The following is a 16,056-nucleotide window of genomic DNA, read 5'->3' on the forward strand; positions in this document are numbered from 1 at the left end:
GGCTGGGAAACCGCCAGAGTACCCATCGGCATATAGGCCTATCTGTCTGCTGGACACCGCGGGCAAGGTGCTTGAGAGGATCATCCTCAACAGACTGGTAAGGTACACGGAGGGTGTACACGGTCTGGCAAGTAACCAGTTCGGCTACCGGAAGGGCAGGTCCACGCTGGATGCAATCTCTTCCGTCATCAAGACGGCGGAGGTAACAATCCAGCGCAAGAGAAGAGGAATACGCTACTGCGCAATCGTCACGCTCGACGTGAAGAATGCGTTCAATAGTGCCAGTTGGGACTCCATAGCGCTCGCGCTCAGGAGCATCCATGTACCCCCGGACATTTTCGGCGAAAAAAAAATTCAATTTAGGTCATAGAACGCAGCAAGTTGTTCATTCTTTTTGATTTTCTTCTCTGTTTTTATTAAAAGTCAACCCATGTGGCCTTGCTCGCCTCCGGTGTTGTGGAATGTCATGTATGACGGAGTGTTGAAACTCAAGTTCCCTGTAGGGGTTGTGATCGTCGGCTTTGCTGACGACATAACGCTGGAGGTTCACGGCGAATCTATCGAAGAGGTCGAGTTGACGGCCGCGCAATGTATACGCAAAGTCGAGGACTGGATGCGCTCCAGAAAACTGCAGCTCGCGCATCATAAGACGGAGGTCACGGTTGTGAACAACCGTAAATCGGAGCAACAGGCGGTGGTCAGAGTCGGAGACTGCACCATCACCTCGAAGCGATCCCTGAAGCTCTTGGGGGTTATGGTGGACGACAAGCTCACGTTCGGGAGTCACGTCGACTATGCCTGTAAGAGGGCCTCATCGGCTATTGCAGCACTATCTCGTATGATGTCCAGTAGCTCAGCGGTTTATGGCAACAAGCGAAGACTTCTTGCCAGCGTGGTTTCGTCCATACTTAGGTATGGTGGGCCAGTGTGGACCAGAGCGCTAGGTACTAACAGTTACCGTGGTAAACTGGAAAGTACCTGTGCCTGAGAGTTGCGAGTGCGTATCGTACGGTGTCATACGATGCAATCTGTGTCTTGTCCGGCATGATGCCTATCAGCATCGCCATCAAGGAGGACAGAGAGTGTTTCGACCAACGTGACACAAGGGGCATACGAGGTACCAGAAGGTCATTCTCGATGCTCCGCTGGCAGCGGGAATGGTCCAACTCCACAAAGGGCAGATGGACGCACCGACTCATACCGGAGATATCCGGCTGGGTCGGGAGACGACATGGTGATGTGAACTTCCACCTGACACAAATCCTGTCAGGCCATGGTTGTTTCAGGCAATATGTGCACAGGTTCGGACACGCGGGGTCCCCCATGTGTCCCGAGTAGTGTTCGACATCGGACCGGGTAGGGTCCGGTAAAAGTCCGGTCCGGTCCGATCCGAAGTCCGATCGGACCGGAACCTTCAATGTCCGATTATTTTCCGGACCAGACCGGAACGGAGCCATCCGAACTTCGGACCGGACCGGGTAATGCTTTCCGGACCCCGGACATTTTCGGCGAAAAAAAAAATATTCAATTTAGGTCATAGAACGCAGCAAGTTGTTCATTCTTTTTGATTTTCTTCTCTGTTTTTATTAAAAGTCAACCCATGTGGCCTTGCTCGCCTTTTTAACCTAAAATATGATCAAATGGTTCTTATAATATTAGAAAGACATTGGTTGTTACATTTTTTTTTTCTATTTCAATTTTGTTTTTGCTCTCACTTCGAAACTAGTGAGCAACTGATAGACTCGCACAACTTGTTCTGAGTTTGTATTTAATAAAATGCCATCGGCATACATGCTCAATAAGTCTGAGAATTGTAGAATCAGCCTTTTTTGTTACTACACTCCAAATTTTTACGTAGAACTACGTCTCTCAGGAAGTTCGGCTACATACTCGGCTACATAGGGATGTAAAATGAAAATATAAAACCGGAAAAAGTGAAAAATATGTCCAATTTCAAATGTTAATAAAACGGTTAGTTTTCGATGGATTTCCTTCGTTTTTGCAGCAATAGATAAGAAAATCTTCTAAGATTCCTAAGATTCCTGCATAAAATTGTAATTTTATTATTCAAACTATTGTACTATTAAAAATTGTCAAGGCTTGTCAAAACGCAAAATTCGACCTCTTATTGGTCGTTATATGATTGCTTCCCAAGCACGGTCGACAGAATTATAGACCTAGTAATTTGAAATGTGCTATTTGACCTATATAAGGGGCCGTTCCTAAACCACGTGGTCATATTTTGATCACTTTTTATACCCCCCGTACCCCTCCGTGGCCTTTCGTGGTCTTTTGGCTGCCCCCCCCCCTCCTTCCGATTTTAACCACGTGGTCTTTTCATTTGTCAACAGCCAAAAATACGCCTACATTTTTTACATTTTCATTATTAAACTTTCAGTACCTACATTTTATATTTCTTAAATGCAAAAGCTTCATTCTTGACTTGGTGGCAACAATAAATTATAAGTCAGGATAAAGACCACGTGGCCATTCCGTTAACCCTCCACCCCTATGCGTGGTCTTTTGACAACCCCCACCCCTCCCCCGTCCCCCTATTTATGACCACGTGGTACAGGAACGGCCTCTAAGAGCCTGCTTTAGCCGAACCTGCTCATATTAGTTCTAGACAACGACAACAGCAGTACTCCCTTAGTAGCAGCAGCAGTGCAGCGGATACTAATGACAGCGGATAGCGGCTGCAGCTGTGGCAAGGCAACGTATAGCACAGCAATTGAAGCGGGTTTCAGCATCAATGATGGTGATCGGCGATAAACATTCGATCTTTTTCAGCGTGTGAGTCAACTTCGTCTCTCAGGCGATTGTGACAAATATCATACGATTGCCAGTCCAAGTGTGCCAATTCGGAGATTCGTTGAGATAATTCATTCTCTCTCAGAGATTGAATTTCCAATAGCTCAACAAACCGATGATTCACTCTTCACTGATAGAATTGAAGTGTCAAAACAAAAGGGAAGAATCGCGAGGCGATAATTATCGGAAAAGGGGAAATGATTGCGATCGCTTGGAAAATTATCTCCCTTTCTTTTTGAGTCGCAAGTGTTGACAGCAAAATAGATTTTTCATCGTTTAACAAAATGTTGCTTGCTATTGTTATTGTCAACTCAATGTACTTTTTCTTGGCGGTTTTATTTGCATAGAGAGTTTTTCACTTTTCACTGATTTTTCACTGATGTATGTTGATTGATGTCTTTATTTAAATAAGCAGTTTTGTTTGAACAAGCGAAAACCTGCACAAATTTTGGAAAAAAATGCGCAAATATAAACAGATTCGAAAAAAAGATTGCAATCTATGCAAAAAGTAACAACAAATATTTGCAAATTGAAAAAACAAAATCGCCCACGGACTCAGAAAATCTTCATTTTACAGATAAATCTGTAAATCTGGTATCCCTGTTTTTTACTGCTTTTCAGTTGTTCTGCCGCTTGCAGTTTTTTCCCTCTCTGAGTTTTTGGTTTGCGATACAATTTTACGATTATCGGGACACTCTCACTCACAAAATGATCCAAACCTAAGATTTTCCTTTCACGGCTCGATCGGATCGAGAGACGATAATGAATTACCGATTGGAGCCGATGAGAGAATCGAAACAGCGTATGAACAAGCGACGACAAACTCGCATATAGTTAATAGGCTATGAAGTTCACGGAGAATTCTTTCGGCAATTTATTTGTCACATAAGGTCTCTTCTCGAGAGACGATACAAAACATCGCGTGTTATGCGTGATCAGAATCCAAAAGGGTTTTCTCATGATAATTATCTAATACGATTTTGACCATCCTTGCTCAGCATCGATAGTAGCAGGGCCAGATAATGCAGTGGTGAACTTCCTTTAGTGAAATGCTGTTCCTGTGCGATAGCGGGCACAAGTAAATGCATCCCAGGAAAAGTTTCCTCATTTTGACAACACACAAACTGCACAAACGTTCTGGAAAGCTGGCGTTCAAAATACAGGGGCCGTCTAGTTTTGAGTGTAACAGCTTCTCACTGTGTTATCTATCACGAAGAATACAAGCAATATTCGCACTGTCAGTGATAATGCCGAGAAATGATCGGCATCATATCCGATATTGAATTAAACAGCAAGTTGTCCTTTTAAGGATGAAATAAATACCTAATTAAAAAGTTAATACCTAATCGGGGTAGCAAAAAGATACGTTCACCATTATATCCGATATGAAATTGAACGACAACAGTCCTTATAAGGACAACAAACAAATTATTGAAGATATAATTTTCCTTATTTTTTGAAGGAAGGATTTGTTAGTAGCTTAATTATTTATGATGAATATTAGTAAATAATGAGTATGTGTGTCCAATCACAAATGGTGACTCCTCAACACTGTTAGAAATTTGTAATTTTAATTGTTAGGATTTGTTTGCTTTCGCAATTAGGACTTATCATTCGTAGGGATTTAAACCTACTTGTCAGAATAAGGGAAGTAAACTTACAACTAACTTAATTGCTAACTTATTGGCTATAAAGAGAGCTTATCGTAGCAATTGAGGATTGCAACGATTTTTGTCGAAAATTGTTAATAATTTTATTTGACATAGCTTCTAATGGTTCAACACCAGTAAGTCTATGTAATTCGAGTGTACCAAACTAAGGAGGACGCTTCAAAACCATTTTCAGAATTTTATTCTGAATCCTTTGGAGCGTTTTCTTCCTTGCTGAACAGCAACTTGACCAGATCGGTACAGCATGAAGCATTGCTGGTCTGAAAATTTGTTTGTAAATCAAAAGTTTGTTCTTTAAACAAAGTTTAGAATTCCTGTTAATGAGAGGATATAAAAATCTCGTATATTTGATGCACTTGGCTTGTATACTCTCAATGTGCTCTTTGAAAATAAATTTTTTATCATAAATTAGTCCCAAGTACTTAACCTTGTCGGACCAACTTAAAATAACCCCATTCATCTTGACAACGTGATTATTGTTTGGCTTGAGGAAAGAAGCCCTAGGCTTATGCGGAAAAATTATCATTTGAGTTTTAGAAGCATTGGGAGAGATTTTCCACTTTTGCAAGTAGGAAGAAAAAATATCTAAACTTTTCTGCAATCGACTATTGAAGATATAATATTTTCTCGTTTTGCGTTGGAATTAGAAGTAAAATGTTATTTTAACCTGCATGCACTTTGACTATTACAACTTGTTTGCGTTTTATAGTGTTTATTTCATTCCCGTTCAGTGATGTATGCGCAAACTAAAATTTGGTAGCACTTCAAATCCTCTTTTGCATAAAATTTCAAACATATTCAATACAAGTAACGCAACAAACAACCTTATGTAGTTCTACGTCAACCTTGCGGTTGTGGCTTTGCATACAAACCTTTTGATTTTTTTTTTTTTTTTTTTGAAATAGAGTGCAGCAAATAAATAATCAAAAACAGACCCCCGTTCGATTCTGCCAACACGCCAAAAAATTTTCTGTTGTCAAAATCGAATCGATCTCTTTTCATGGCTTTTCTACTTCTTAGGTTGCCTATGACGACCTTAACAGGAGGTATGGCCATTATTGAACTAGTTTTAGTTCTAAGTCGATAGAAGTCTCGTTTGATGAATTTAAGCTCAGTAGTTTGGGAGTAACCGGAACTCAACGGGGACAGGTCCGCATGTGGCCTATGACGACCTAGTTACTTGATCTAACCACCCGAGTGATTAGAGACGCTAGAGTGAAAATAACGCTCTCGAAAAAACTGGCAACTTTTGTTCCCGGACTTCGGACCGGACTCCGGACAGGAACCGGAACGAAGCCAATCGGACCGGACCCAAATCGGACCGGAACGAGCTAGTTCCGGTTTTTTACCGGACCGGACCGGAACGCGGACCCAACGTTTTCGTTCCGATGTCGAACACTAGTCCCGAGTGCGTGGAGGAGGAGGAGACTGCTGAGCATGTCTTCTTCGTATGCCCCGTTTCGTAAGAGCGAGGAGCGACATGATGGCTGTGAGCGGGCCTGGCACTAATCCGGACAATCTAGTCCGGAGGATGTGCGACGACCCGGACATCTGGAACGCGGTCTTTGCGGCCGCCTCTCAGATTGTCCTGGAGCTGCAACGTGTGTGGCGGGTCAACCACCAACACGCCAGTGGTAGCTAATTACCAGTCTCCAGGTAGTTAGCTAGGAGGTTATAAGAGTAAAGAGGGTGCATCACGCACAAAAGCCACTCCCCGACGTAATACTTAACCGTCGTTCCGGGAAGACCAGGGCTGGAGACTGGAGGGGTTTTAGTGGGTCGGGACAGGGACCAGTAGGTGCCTGGGGGAGTGTAACTACCCCAGCATCTCTCCCCTAGTCTTATCCCCACACCCTGAGTTCTCTTCTCAGGTGTCTGTTTGCAGATTTCCCCGCCACCTTTAAAAAAAAAAGCGTAGGATCCTGTGTTCAATACTTGACGGAAAACTGGAGGATGGAGTTTGGTACACGCGTATGAATCATGATATCGTCGAGCTGATAAAATACGGCATGTAACAGTGGGCTGGCCACGTGGCGAAAATTTCGGAGGAGCGACCAGCAAAGGTTACACTGGTCAACACAGGTGTGGCCCTAAATTCTCTCATCTCTTATTCTAGGTTTCTAGTTATTCCTGTGAATTTTGGTTCCCTCAGCCACCTAAATTTTTTCAAAGGCCCAAATCGTCAACATAACATTGAAGAGGCGAACCTGGCGAGCAATTACTCTGCGACTACTATTACTATGCAATGTTTCGGTAGTGGGTGTGGGACCAATCGCCATTAAGGTGTCATAAAGTAAGGTGTAAGGAAATTTTCAGGTGTTTTCCAAAATTATAATATGTCCAAAAATACGAAAACAACCTATAATTGTCTTAAACTCGAAGCGACTAAATTAAAACTTCAGTAAAAATAATTCTACACGGTTGAAATTTGGTGTGAAAAATTGCAAGAATATGTTTTTATACAAGATGTTAAAACATTATATTTCAAATGACTTGTGTCATTGGCACATGACTGTTATAACTGAATAAAAGCGGTTTTATATTCTGTAGCGCTATTAAAGTACAAAAAACGAAAAGTGCTAATAGTTTCCTTTTAGTTTCTTATATAGGAAGCATGATTTAACATACTTTCTACAACTTTTTAGGAAAAAACGTCTTGAAAATTTGGTTTAAAATTCAAAATCATTGCAAATCGCAGACGAATTTGGAATTTGGCATTTAAACTACCATTCATCAATAGAACATTGACGCAGTCAGACGAGTCTCGATTTAGGCGTTAGGTTGTCCGAACGAATAGAATAGAGTTAAGGTGAAACTGTGTAGGAGCCCCTAGAAGCCAATTCCGATTTCAAAGGCACAGAATTTGGAACTAGTTAATGCATCACCTATGAAAACACTATCTCGTATTTGCTGTGATCATGACAACAAGAGGTAGTGTTTTTACATAGTATGCATTGACTATTTCCAAGTTTTGTGTTTTTGGAAACTCGAAGTCGCCCTTTGTGGCGACTTCACAATTCTTATTTGAAGTTTACAAATTGATTGGTATCGGAATATTACGTGTTGAATTACAAACTTTATTATTCTCAAAAACGGAATATTTTACTCTCACTTTGATGTTTTTCCTTCTTCTAAATGGCTACTATAAAACATGCAGCTCAAACCATAAAAATCCCATGGTAACGCACTTAACTAACACAATCTGGTGCATCGCGGCGTATGCCAACACCTGTCAAACATTTGGTGGTAACGCACCAAGAGGTAACACAAATCGCGATCGGCGGCTGTCAAATGGATTCGCCTGGAAGATACTTCGCTGATAGGAAGCAACGCCGGCGTCACCCAGGCTGAGTTTTACAACGTTACCTGACGTTCCACTGCCGGTAGGTGGCAAATAAGGGTTGGACACAGTTTGCTTGAAATCATCGACAACGGAGCTGGCACCTTGTTCTACCGGTGGTAAGTAAGTGTTGGCCTCTTCTTGCTTGCTACTCTGATTATCAACGGCTACATCAGCACAAACAGATGCGGTAGATACGACAGTTTGATACATGACCACAGGACTAGGCGTGATATAGACGGTACTGGTTTCGGTAAAATATTGAGGCACTGAAGATACAACGGTTGCGTAGTTTGTTACCAGCCTTTCCGTGACAACTGTTGACGTTATGTAAACCGGTACGGTGACACTATTCGTAAAGTATTGCGTCTGCGTTTGAACTTGAGTTTCGGTGTATGTAACCGGAAGTTGAAGCTGGCAGCTCGGTTTGGGATAGTTGTAACCGCTGAATCCTTGTCCATAACATCCAAGAACTAGGGTCACAAAATACACCACTGTTTTCTAAATGAACAAATTTCTACTATCAATGCTGCAATCGGATATTAGAATAGTTTAAATATTCACCATTTTCTCCAACAACTGATTTAATAGCGGGTTCTACCAATGAAGGTTACTTTTACAATGTATGTGAATAGTGCGAGAGCTACACATTTTATAGAAACGAACTTACAAGATAACAATACCTTCACGGTGGGGCCTCACTGCCAGCATGAAGAGTCGTGTGGCAACAATTCAAAGTGATAATTGACTACTCAAAGTACTCTTTCTTCGAAATCTGCATCCAGTCTGTGTGACACTCAACCATCACCCAAAACATTGAAATCTAGCGCTCCACGGTTTTCAAGTTCCACCGAACATGTAACTTAATTAACACGCGGCAAACTTTGGTAATCTAAAACGTGCACAAATGTTTAAAGGTCGCCAATCAGTGCAGTTTGAATTTAGTGCAAAGAGCATTGACACCAAGGAAATGCATTACGCGCTATCTTAGTTATAATAAATTAATTAATTGTATAATACTGGTACTTCAAATTAACAAAGCCTTCTAAATTTTAAGACTTGAAACTGTGAAAAAAATTTGGGTCTTTAAAACTTGAATAGTATAAAACTGTATAAATTGCATAACTTTAAAACTTCAACACCATAAAACTCGAAAACTTTCATACGTACTCAAAAACACCAAAACTTAACGACTTCAAAGCTATTGAACTTTCAAATTCTAGTATTTTATTTCACCATTTGGAATGCGTGTTCAAAACATCCTTGGAATGTTGAACCTAGGACTTAACGGCAAAAAGGTATGGTAAAATTTCCTAAATCATCTTCATTGATAATTCAATTAACACGTTTTTTTTTTTCTGGCACCGATCATCAGCAATCTAACTGTGATTCCCGCAGTCCTCGGTGGCCACCTAAATTGTGTTGCATCTCAAGTACGCTATGTTGACATTCATAATTTGCAATGAACGCCGCGAGAAATATTACATTGGTAAACACAGGTTTTGTCCTAGAGCCCAAACTGTTAACAATGGAAGATTATAACTATTTAACCATTCCTGTGAATTTTGGTGCTTCTAGCAAAGATAACCTTTTCAGGAACTTAAGTGAGTTTTCTCGTAATCAAACTTAAAAGCGACGAACCCTGCTTCTCTGGCGCACTTCTGCATCTACTTCCGCAAAATATTCGACCTTTTGAAACAAAACCGTCTGAATTTCTGAAGGATTTTTTTTCCTTTGAACTACTTAAAAGTTGTTAATAGATTAACCCTGCTTTACTGGCACACTTCTGCATTTCCCAGGGGCACCGAAATTGACAAGAATAGTTTAAAAATTACAGGAGGGTTGTGTGTAAAGCCACGACCGCAAGGTTGAAGTAGAATACTATTACACCTCACACCTCTTCTGTTTGAAATCGAATTTGTTTCCTATATACCGCTTGTTAAGCACAGTATCAACAAATCGTAATAAACATCACACTGCTGTGCACTTGCAACAGCATCAAACCTCAGTTGCAGTTTATTAGCAACCATTCATTATGCTCTTCCAAATACATTTAGTAGCCTTGAAAAAGGCCGATTGCTGCAACTGCAATTTTCATTCAATTATTGCATAAATGCTTCATGGTCAGATATACCCGCTGCAACTGCTACGCTATCCGTAGCCATGCCACAGTTGTGGCCGCTATGCGCTGCGATTGGTATCCGCTGCCCCTGCATCAGCTGGCCCAGCTGCTATCGATGCTGAGATCCGCTGCAACTAGTGCGCTATCCATTGCTATGCCACAGCTGTGGCCGCTATCCGCAATCGCTGGTATCCGCTGTACTGCTACTGCTGCTAAGGGATGACTGCTGTTGTCGCTGTCTAGAACTATTATGAGCGGCTTCGTTTTTTTAACTCAAAGTATATTTATTCATATTTTTATATGGTTACATATGGTTTACATAATAATTGTTTAGCCTTTTAAGGCTCTGCATCTTTGTTTCAGGTTTGCAGGTTACTTATTTCTATAGATTTACATTATTTGTGTAGAATTTTAGTTCTTTCTTTATAGGACTTGTTTTTAATTGAAAAATAAATTTTTATAACTTACTTAACTACGAGTAACTAACTTAAAATTAACTTAGAACTAAGGTACCAGCTCACGAATGATCTGGTGAGGTGACCTGGCGCAGAACTCTCTGAACCTAGTCAACGATGTTGTTCTCCGTTCCTCCAGCACCTGAAGAACAGCCAGGCGATGGATCTCAGAGTTTAATGTCCTCGGAGGGGTGTTTAGGATCATACGTAATATTTTATTCCGAACAATCTGATGTTTAAGATGGTGGGTTTTAGCGCAGCCCTCCCAGACAGCAAAAGCGTACTCTATGACCGGTAAAATTATTTGCTTGTGAACGGCAAGGTTGTTGGCGAGGGAAAGGGTGGATTTTCTATTAATGAGAGGATAGAGAAATTTGGTCAGTATGCTGCACTTGGTAACAGTTTTCTCTACGTGTGAACGAAATAGAAACTCCAGTCCAGGGAGAGACCAAGATTGACAACTTCACTCAACCATTCGATGGGAGTGTTATTGAGATGGATTCTCACATTGGCAGGTGGAACAAGTCGAGTTGATATTGAATGCAGGAATATAATAGCCTGGGTCTTAGCTGCATTGATGCAGATCTTCCAGCTGTTAAAATAGTTGGACAAAACATCCAGACCCTCTTGTAGTCTACGCGTCAAAGCTCTAATCACACGACCTTTGTGGATAATGGCAGTGTCGTCCGCAAACAGAGACAGGATGCCACCACCCGGAAGGGGAGGAGCATCTGAGGTAAATATGTTGAACAGGATGGGACCAAGAAGGCTACCCTGTGGGACCCCAGCATCTACGTTGAACAAATCAGAGGGAATGTTGTTGAGGAAGACCTGGAATGATCTATTCGACAGATAATTCTTGATGATCTTCACGAGGAAGATCGGGAAGTTGAATCGCTGCAGCTTAAACACCAAGCCATCATGCCAGACATTATCGAACGCTTTTTCAATGTCCAACAATACCATAGCAGATGTTTTACTAACGGACTTGTTCCGCCTTAGGATCTGAGTAGCTCTAGTTGGTGAACGGTGGAGTGACCCTGTCTAAACCCGAACTGTTCTGGGAGGGAGATGTTATTCTGGTTTACGAATTCTAGTAAGTGACTAAGAATCAATTTTTCGAACAACTTCGAGATGCACGATAATAGGCTGATGGGACGATAATTTTTAGCGTTGGTAGGGTCCTTACCGGGTTTGTGGATGGGGATTACTTTAGCTAGCTTCCAGCGAGACGGAAAATAGCTGAGCTCCAGACACATATTAAAGATCTCTGCCAGGTGTTCGAAAAATTCTCGACTCAAGTTTTTCAGCTCAAGGTTGAGGACCTCATCGATGCCGGCAGCCTTCATGTTCTTGGTGCGCTTGATGGCAGCTAACACCTCATCAGCAGATGTTTCAGATTCATCGGGAATGACTGAGAGAAGATCGGCGACTCTAGTTATTACTTCCTGGACGGCATGCTCGTGCGGGCTAACCATGGCATGACCTAAATTGTGAGAGTTGACAAAATGCCGACCAAGTGCATTGGCTTTTTCAGATGCTGTTAGAAGGAAATGACCGGTGATTGGTGTTGGGGGTGTTAGAGGGGGAATAGGTCTCGGTTTGGTTTTCAAAATTTTGGTAAGTCTCCAGAACGGCTTTCCACGCACTGGGAGGGATCGAAGATGTTGAGAAAAATGTTTGTTTCTTAGATCCACCAACCTGGCTTTGATGATTTTGTTAAGACGATTGATATTGGTCTTCAGGTGAGGCAGCCCAGAGCGCTGATACTGTCGTCTAATAGTATTACGGAATTGGATATATCGTTTGGTTGTGTTGTCTAGGTTCAGAGAGTTACTCACCAGACTGGAAGCCGGCACATGTAGATCCCGAGCCTGGGAGCAGCTTCGGCTGAAACAGGCTCTTATATAGGCCAAATAGCATATTTTAAATTGCAAGGTATATGATTCTGTCGACCGTGCTTAGGAAGCAATCATGTAACGACCAATCGAATTTTTCGTTTTGACAAGGCTTGACTATTTTCAATAGTACAATAGTGTGAATAATAAAACTACAATTATCTTCATTTGAGAAGAATCTCAAAAGATTATCCAATCTATTGCTGCAAGAACGAAGGAAATCCATCGATTACTAACCAATTTATTAACATTTGAAATTACACATATTTCTCACTTTTTTCGGTTTCAGATTTTCATTTCACATCCTTATGTAGCCAAACTTCCTAAGAGAAGTATTCTGCTTCACAACTAAAATCTTCAAAGAGCAACTTTTTTGAGCTTTGGATCAACTTCCGGTTGTGTCGACCAGTGTTATCGTAATCCAAATAAACAACAATAAACAATTTTTGTGGAAATACCCGGAGATCCCAAAGTGTAAATAACTTAGTCACCTAGTCAAGTAAATTTCCATCCGATCTCTTATTTTGGCAAAATACATTCTACCAAAGAGCAAGATTATGCAAATATGGTAAGACGTGGGAGCGATGACCAGAGCAACCATAATCGGAGTCTGAATTCGCATTCTAGAGAGCGATGTTTCTATGATAGAAAATAGGGGAACCGCTGCGAAATGCATCTCAGCCCCTATATTTATCTCATCGCTCTTATTTGTCGAATTAACCATCAAATTTAACCATTTTCATGCTAAGTAAAACTTCCGACCACTCGACTGAATCGAGAGTTAAAATTAAAATTACTTTAACTTAAAAAAAAAGTGAAATTTGACGGTCAACTGGACAAATAAAAGCGATGAGATGAATATATGTGTGGTTTCCTCATCAGTTCCAAATCGAGCTTGTTATTCAAAAATGCTTCACTACCATTTACCGTTTTTTGAAGCTTTCCAAAGCTTGAAAATTCTGAAAACTAAATCAACTGAACAGAACAAGTTTATCATCGGTTGATAGTCTGCTTCGTACGTTAGGTGTCTAACGTCTATCGTAAATCCGATGCAAATTAGTTTGATAACTCTTTAAATACAAACCGCACGGAATAGTGAAAGACGATTTCCAGTGTTGATGTTTAGATAACCCCAAAAATCATAATACCGGTTGAATGACAAAGTTTTTTCAAACTGATGATTCTTTTGAAATTCGAGAACAATCCGTATTGAAAGGGATGAACTAGAAAGTTGTTTTTCCACACAAGAAATGCTTGAGAGTGGCTGACCTTGAAACATCTAGACAGCACGGTCATTGACCGTAATCCATGATTCAGAATTTGGTTTTGTCATTATAATCGGCAAAATAGGTAGGGTAGAGCGGGGCTAGTTGGTCATTGGTAAAAATGTTCTGTAACTTTTTGCAGGGAATATTTTGGCGAAAACTCATTACATGAAAATGTTGTGTTAGGGTAAAACGGGACGGAATCCAAGCATTATTTTATCATTGTTAACAATCTTGTAGGAGCCTATGACCAATACTACTATCAGTTAGATATATTGTGGTATGATTGTTAACAATACATGGTTACCAAATTTTTAATATATTTGATGCCGGAAAATTCAACAGAATAATTACAATTTGAACATTTCTATATGCTAGCGGAGTCTGCTGCTGGCAGTGCTGAAAACACGGGCACTAAATTTGACAGATGCAGGTGACTTGAAACATTAAAAAAGTACAACCGGAATTTTGCGATGCACTGCACTTTAGAAGCAAGTTTTAGCCCATTTCGGCCAATTTCGGCCAATTTTTCGCGATTATTAGTTACGATCGCACTGTTTATCAATGTAAAGAGGAAAGTATACTTAGTTTGAGTGGTTACGCGACTCTTACGTGCTGGTATTCTTGGAAAATGCTCTAGTCTAGGCGCAAAAATATAAACAACCCCGAGAGAGAAAAAAGAGTGATGTGAGAAAGAGCAAGATAGAAACGTTTTAAAAGTTTCACGGTGAAACCAAATGTGCAACCTGATTGAATTAGGTGCTCTGATGCTGTTTTAGCAGTTTCACAATAAATAAATGCAGGTTAGTTGAAAAATTAATGATATTCTATGAGGCATTTCCAAAATGCGGTAGTTTGCAGGAGGAAGCCATCGCACACTGTTTTCAAAGCTGCAAAAACGTGATAGAAATTTGTTTGACCCAAAAAATTCATTTTCAACCCACAATGTTTTCGGTAAAGTTGTTCCATTAATCATTCTCCATGTTATAGAAGTTGAAATATTGTGAATAATTCACCTAACAGTGAGAAACGAATTTTACTTTTCTCATTTTGGAACATAAAAATCCGGCGAAGTTATAGTTAGAGGTAACACAATGAACATATTTTTAATTGTGGCGAAGACATGTTTTGTAAAAACACAAGGGTTGTATACAAAAGCACGACCGCAAAGTTGACGTACTACTACATACTGCTGTTTGTTACAATACTTGCATTGTTGCATTCGAGAGCACCCGCAAGTGATAAGTTTTCTCCTTTACAATATTTCTTTAATTGATAGACGCTAAGATTATGATAGACTATTTTATAATCATCATAAATGTTAATAATCTCGATCCAACACTAATAGAATAAATGTATGAAAACAATGTGGTGGCCTTAAATAGATTCAAAGTGACAATTAGGGTCGATTTTGGGCTTATTATCCGGAAACCAAAAACACTCCTATAAAGTGGTATCCGGAAACACTCCTATAAGGTGGTATTTGATCATAAATGGTTGTTTTCCAGATCGGAAGTTGCTACTTTACATTTCAAAATGGCATCCGGAGTTGATTTTCACCTGGTTCCAAAAATATCCATATTTAGCAGTATTTGGCCAAAAGATTTGTCCCCCCTAGCAACCCGGACCTTAACCCGTTGAATTATTCGATTTGGGCGCAAATAGAAGTAAGAGCCTGTAAAACCTATCATCATAGTGTGAAAACCTAAAGACATAGCGCGCACAGGGCGGTCGATGCCGGAGGACTATGTAAAAAAAACGTGTTCTAGGTTCCGCGTCGTCTCGCGGATGTCATTATCTAAAATTGAGGACACATCTAATAAATTTGTTGGATAGGACCTTACGCAGATAACTATGTTCGGAAATGTTGATATTATTGCCTAAAAATACTTCAAACAATATTTGAAGGTAACACCACAAATTTTCGCATTTTTTTACGGCGCACCCTATAGGCAGCAGCATATAATTTTGATCCATTCAACGAGTACCAATTGCTTTGCCTCCGTGTCGTCTTACTCCATTTGTTAGTTAGCAGATATTTGTTATTAGCAGATAATCGATTTTGAAATGCCGGAATATATTGCATCATTGTAAATAGTTTGTTTCCCTTCTTCGATGCTGAAAGGACTTCGCTGCACGTCATTGTCATTGCAGCACTTACGAGCTGTTTTTTCTCTTCAGTACCAACTGGTCATCAGATTCCATATGAAAAATTTGTAACTGGGTACGCAAGGTACAATTATCTACTTTCTTTCACGAGTATAATAAGTGAGTTATATCACGAAAGAAAAAAAAAACAAACAAAAATAAGTCCCTCTTATAACAAAACTGGTAACTGGAGTAACGTATGAAAGTTCTCTTCAGGGAATTGTAAAACGGAAGGGCAAACTCACACACAAGCACGGGTATAAATAATAAGCGTATCACTCACTTCAATTGTGATACTGCCAATAATATGAAGCCCGGAATACAGAAATCATCTGGGCAATATCACA

The 16,056-nt window shown here is 40.5% G+C and overlaps 1 protein-coding gene across 1 annotated transcript; it reads right to left on the minus strand.

Moving 5' to 3' along the window:
* Positions 1-7,594: 7,594 nt before the first annotated feature.
* On the minus strand, positions 7,595-8,436 carry LOC129725372 (uncharacterized). The gene is made up of 2 exons (XM_055681137.1): positions 8,386-8,436; positions 7,595-8,322 (listed from the first exon to the last, which is right to left on the minus strand). The coding sequence occupies exons 1-2, from the start codon at positions 8,386-8,388 to the stop codon at positions 7,714-7,716; spliced, it is 612 nt and encodes a 203-aa protein (XP_055537112.1). The 5' UTR covers positions 8,389-8,436; the 3' UTR covers positions 7,595-7,713.
* Positions 8,437-16,056: the final 7,620 nt, after the last annotated feature.

Source organism: Wyeomyia smithii, chromosome 2 (genome assembly GCF_029784165.1).
Source record: "Wyeomyia smithii strain HCP4-BCI-WySm-NY-G18 chromosome 2, ASM2978416v1, whole genome shotgun sequence".
Taxonomy (NCBI): domain Eukaryota; kingdom Metazoa; phylum Arthropoda; class Insecta; order Diptera; family Culicidae; genus Wyeomyia; species Wyeomyia smithii.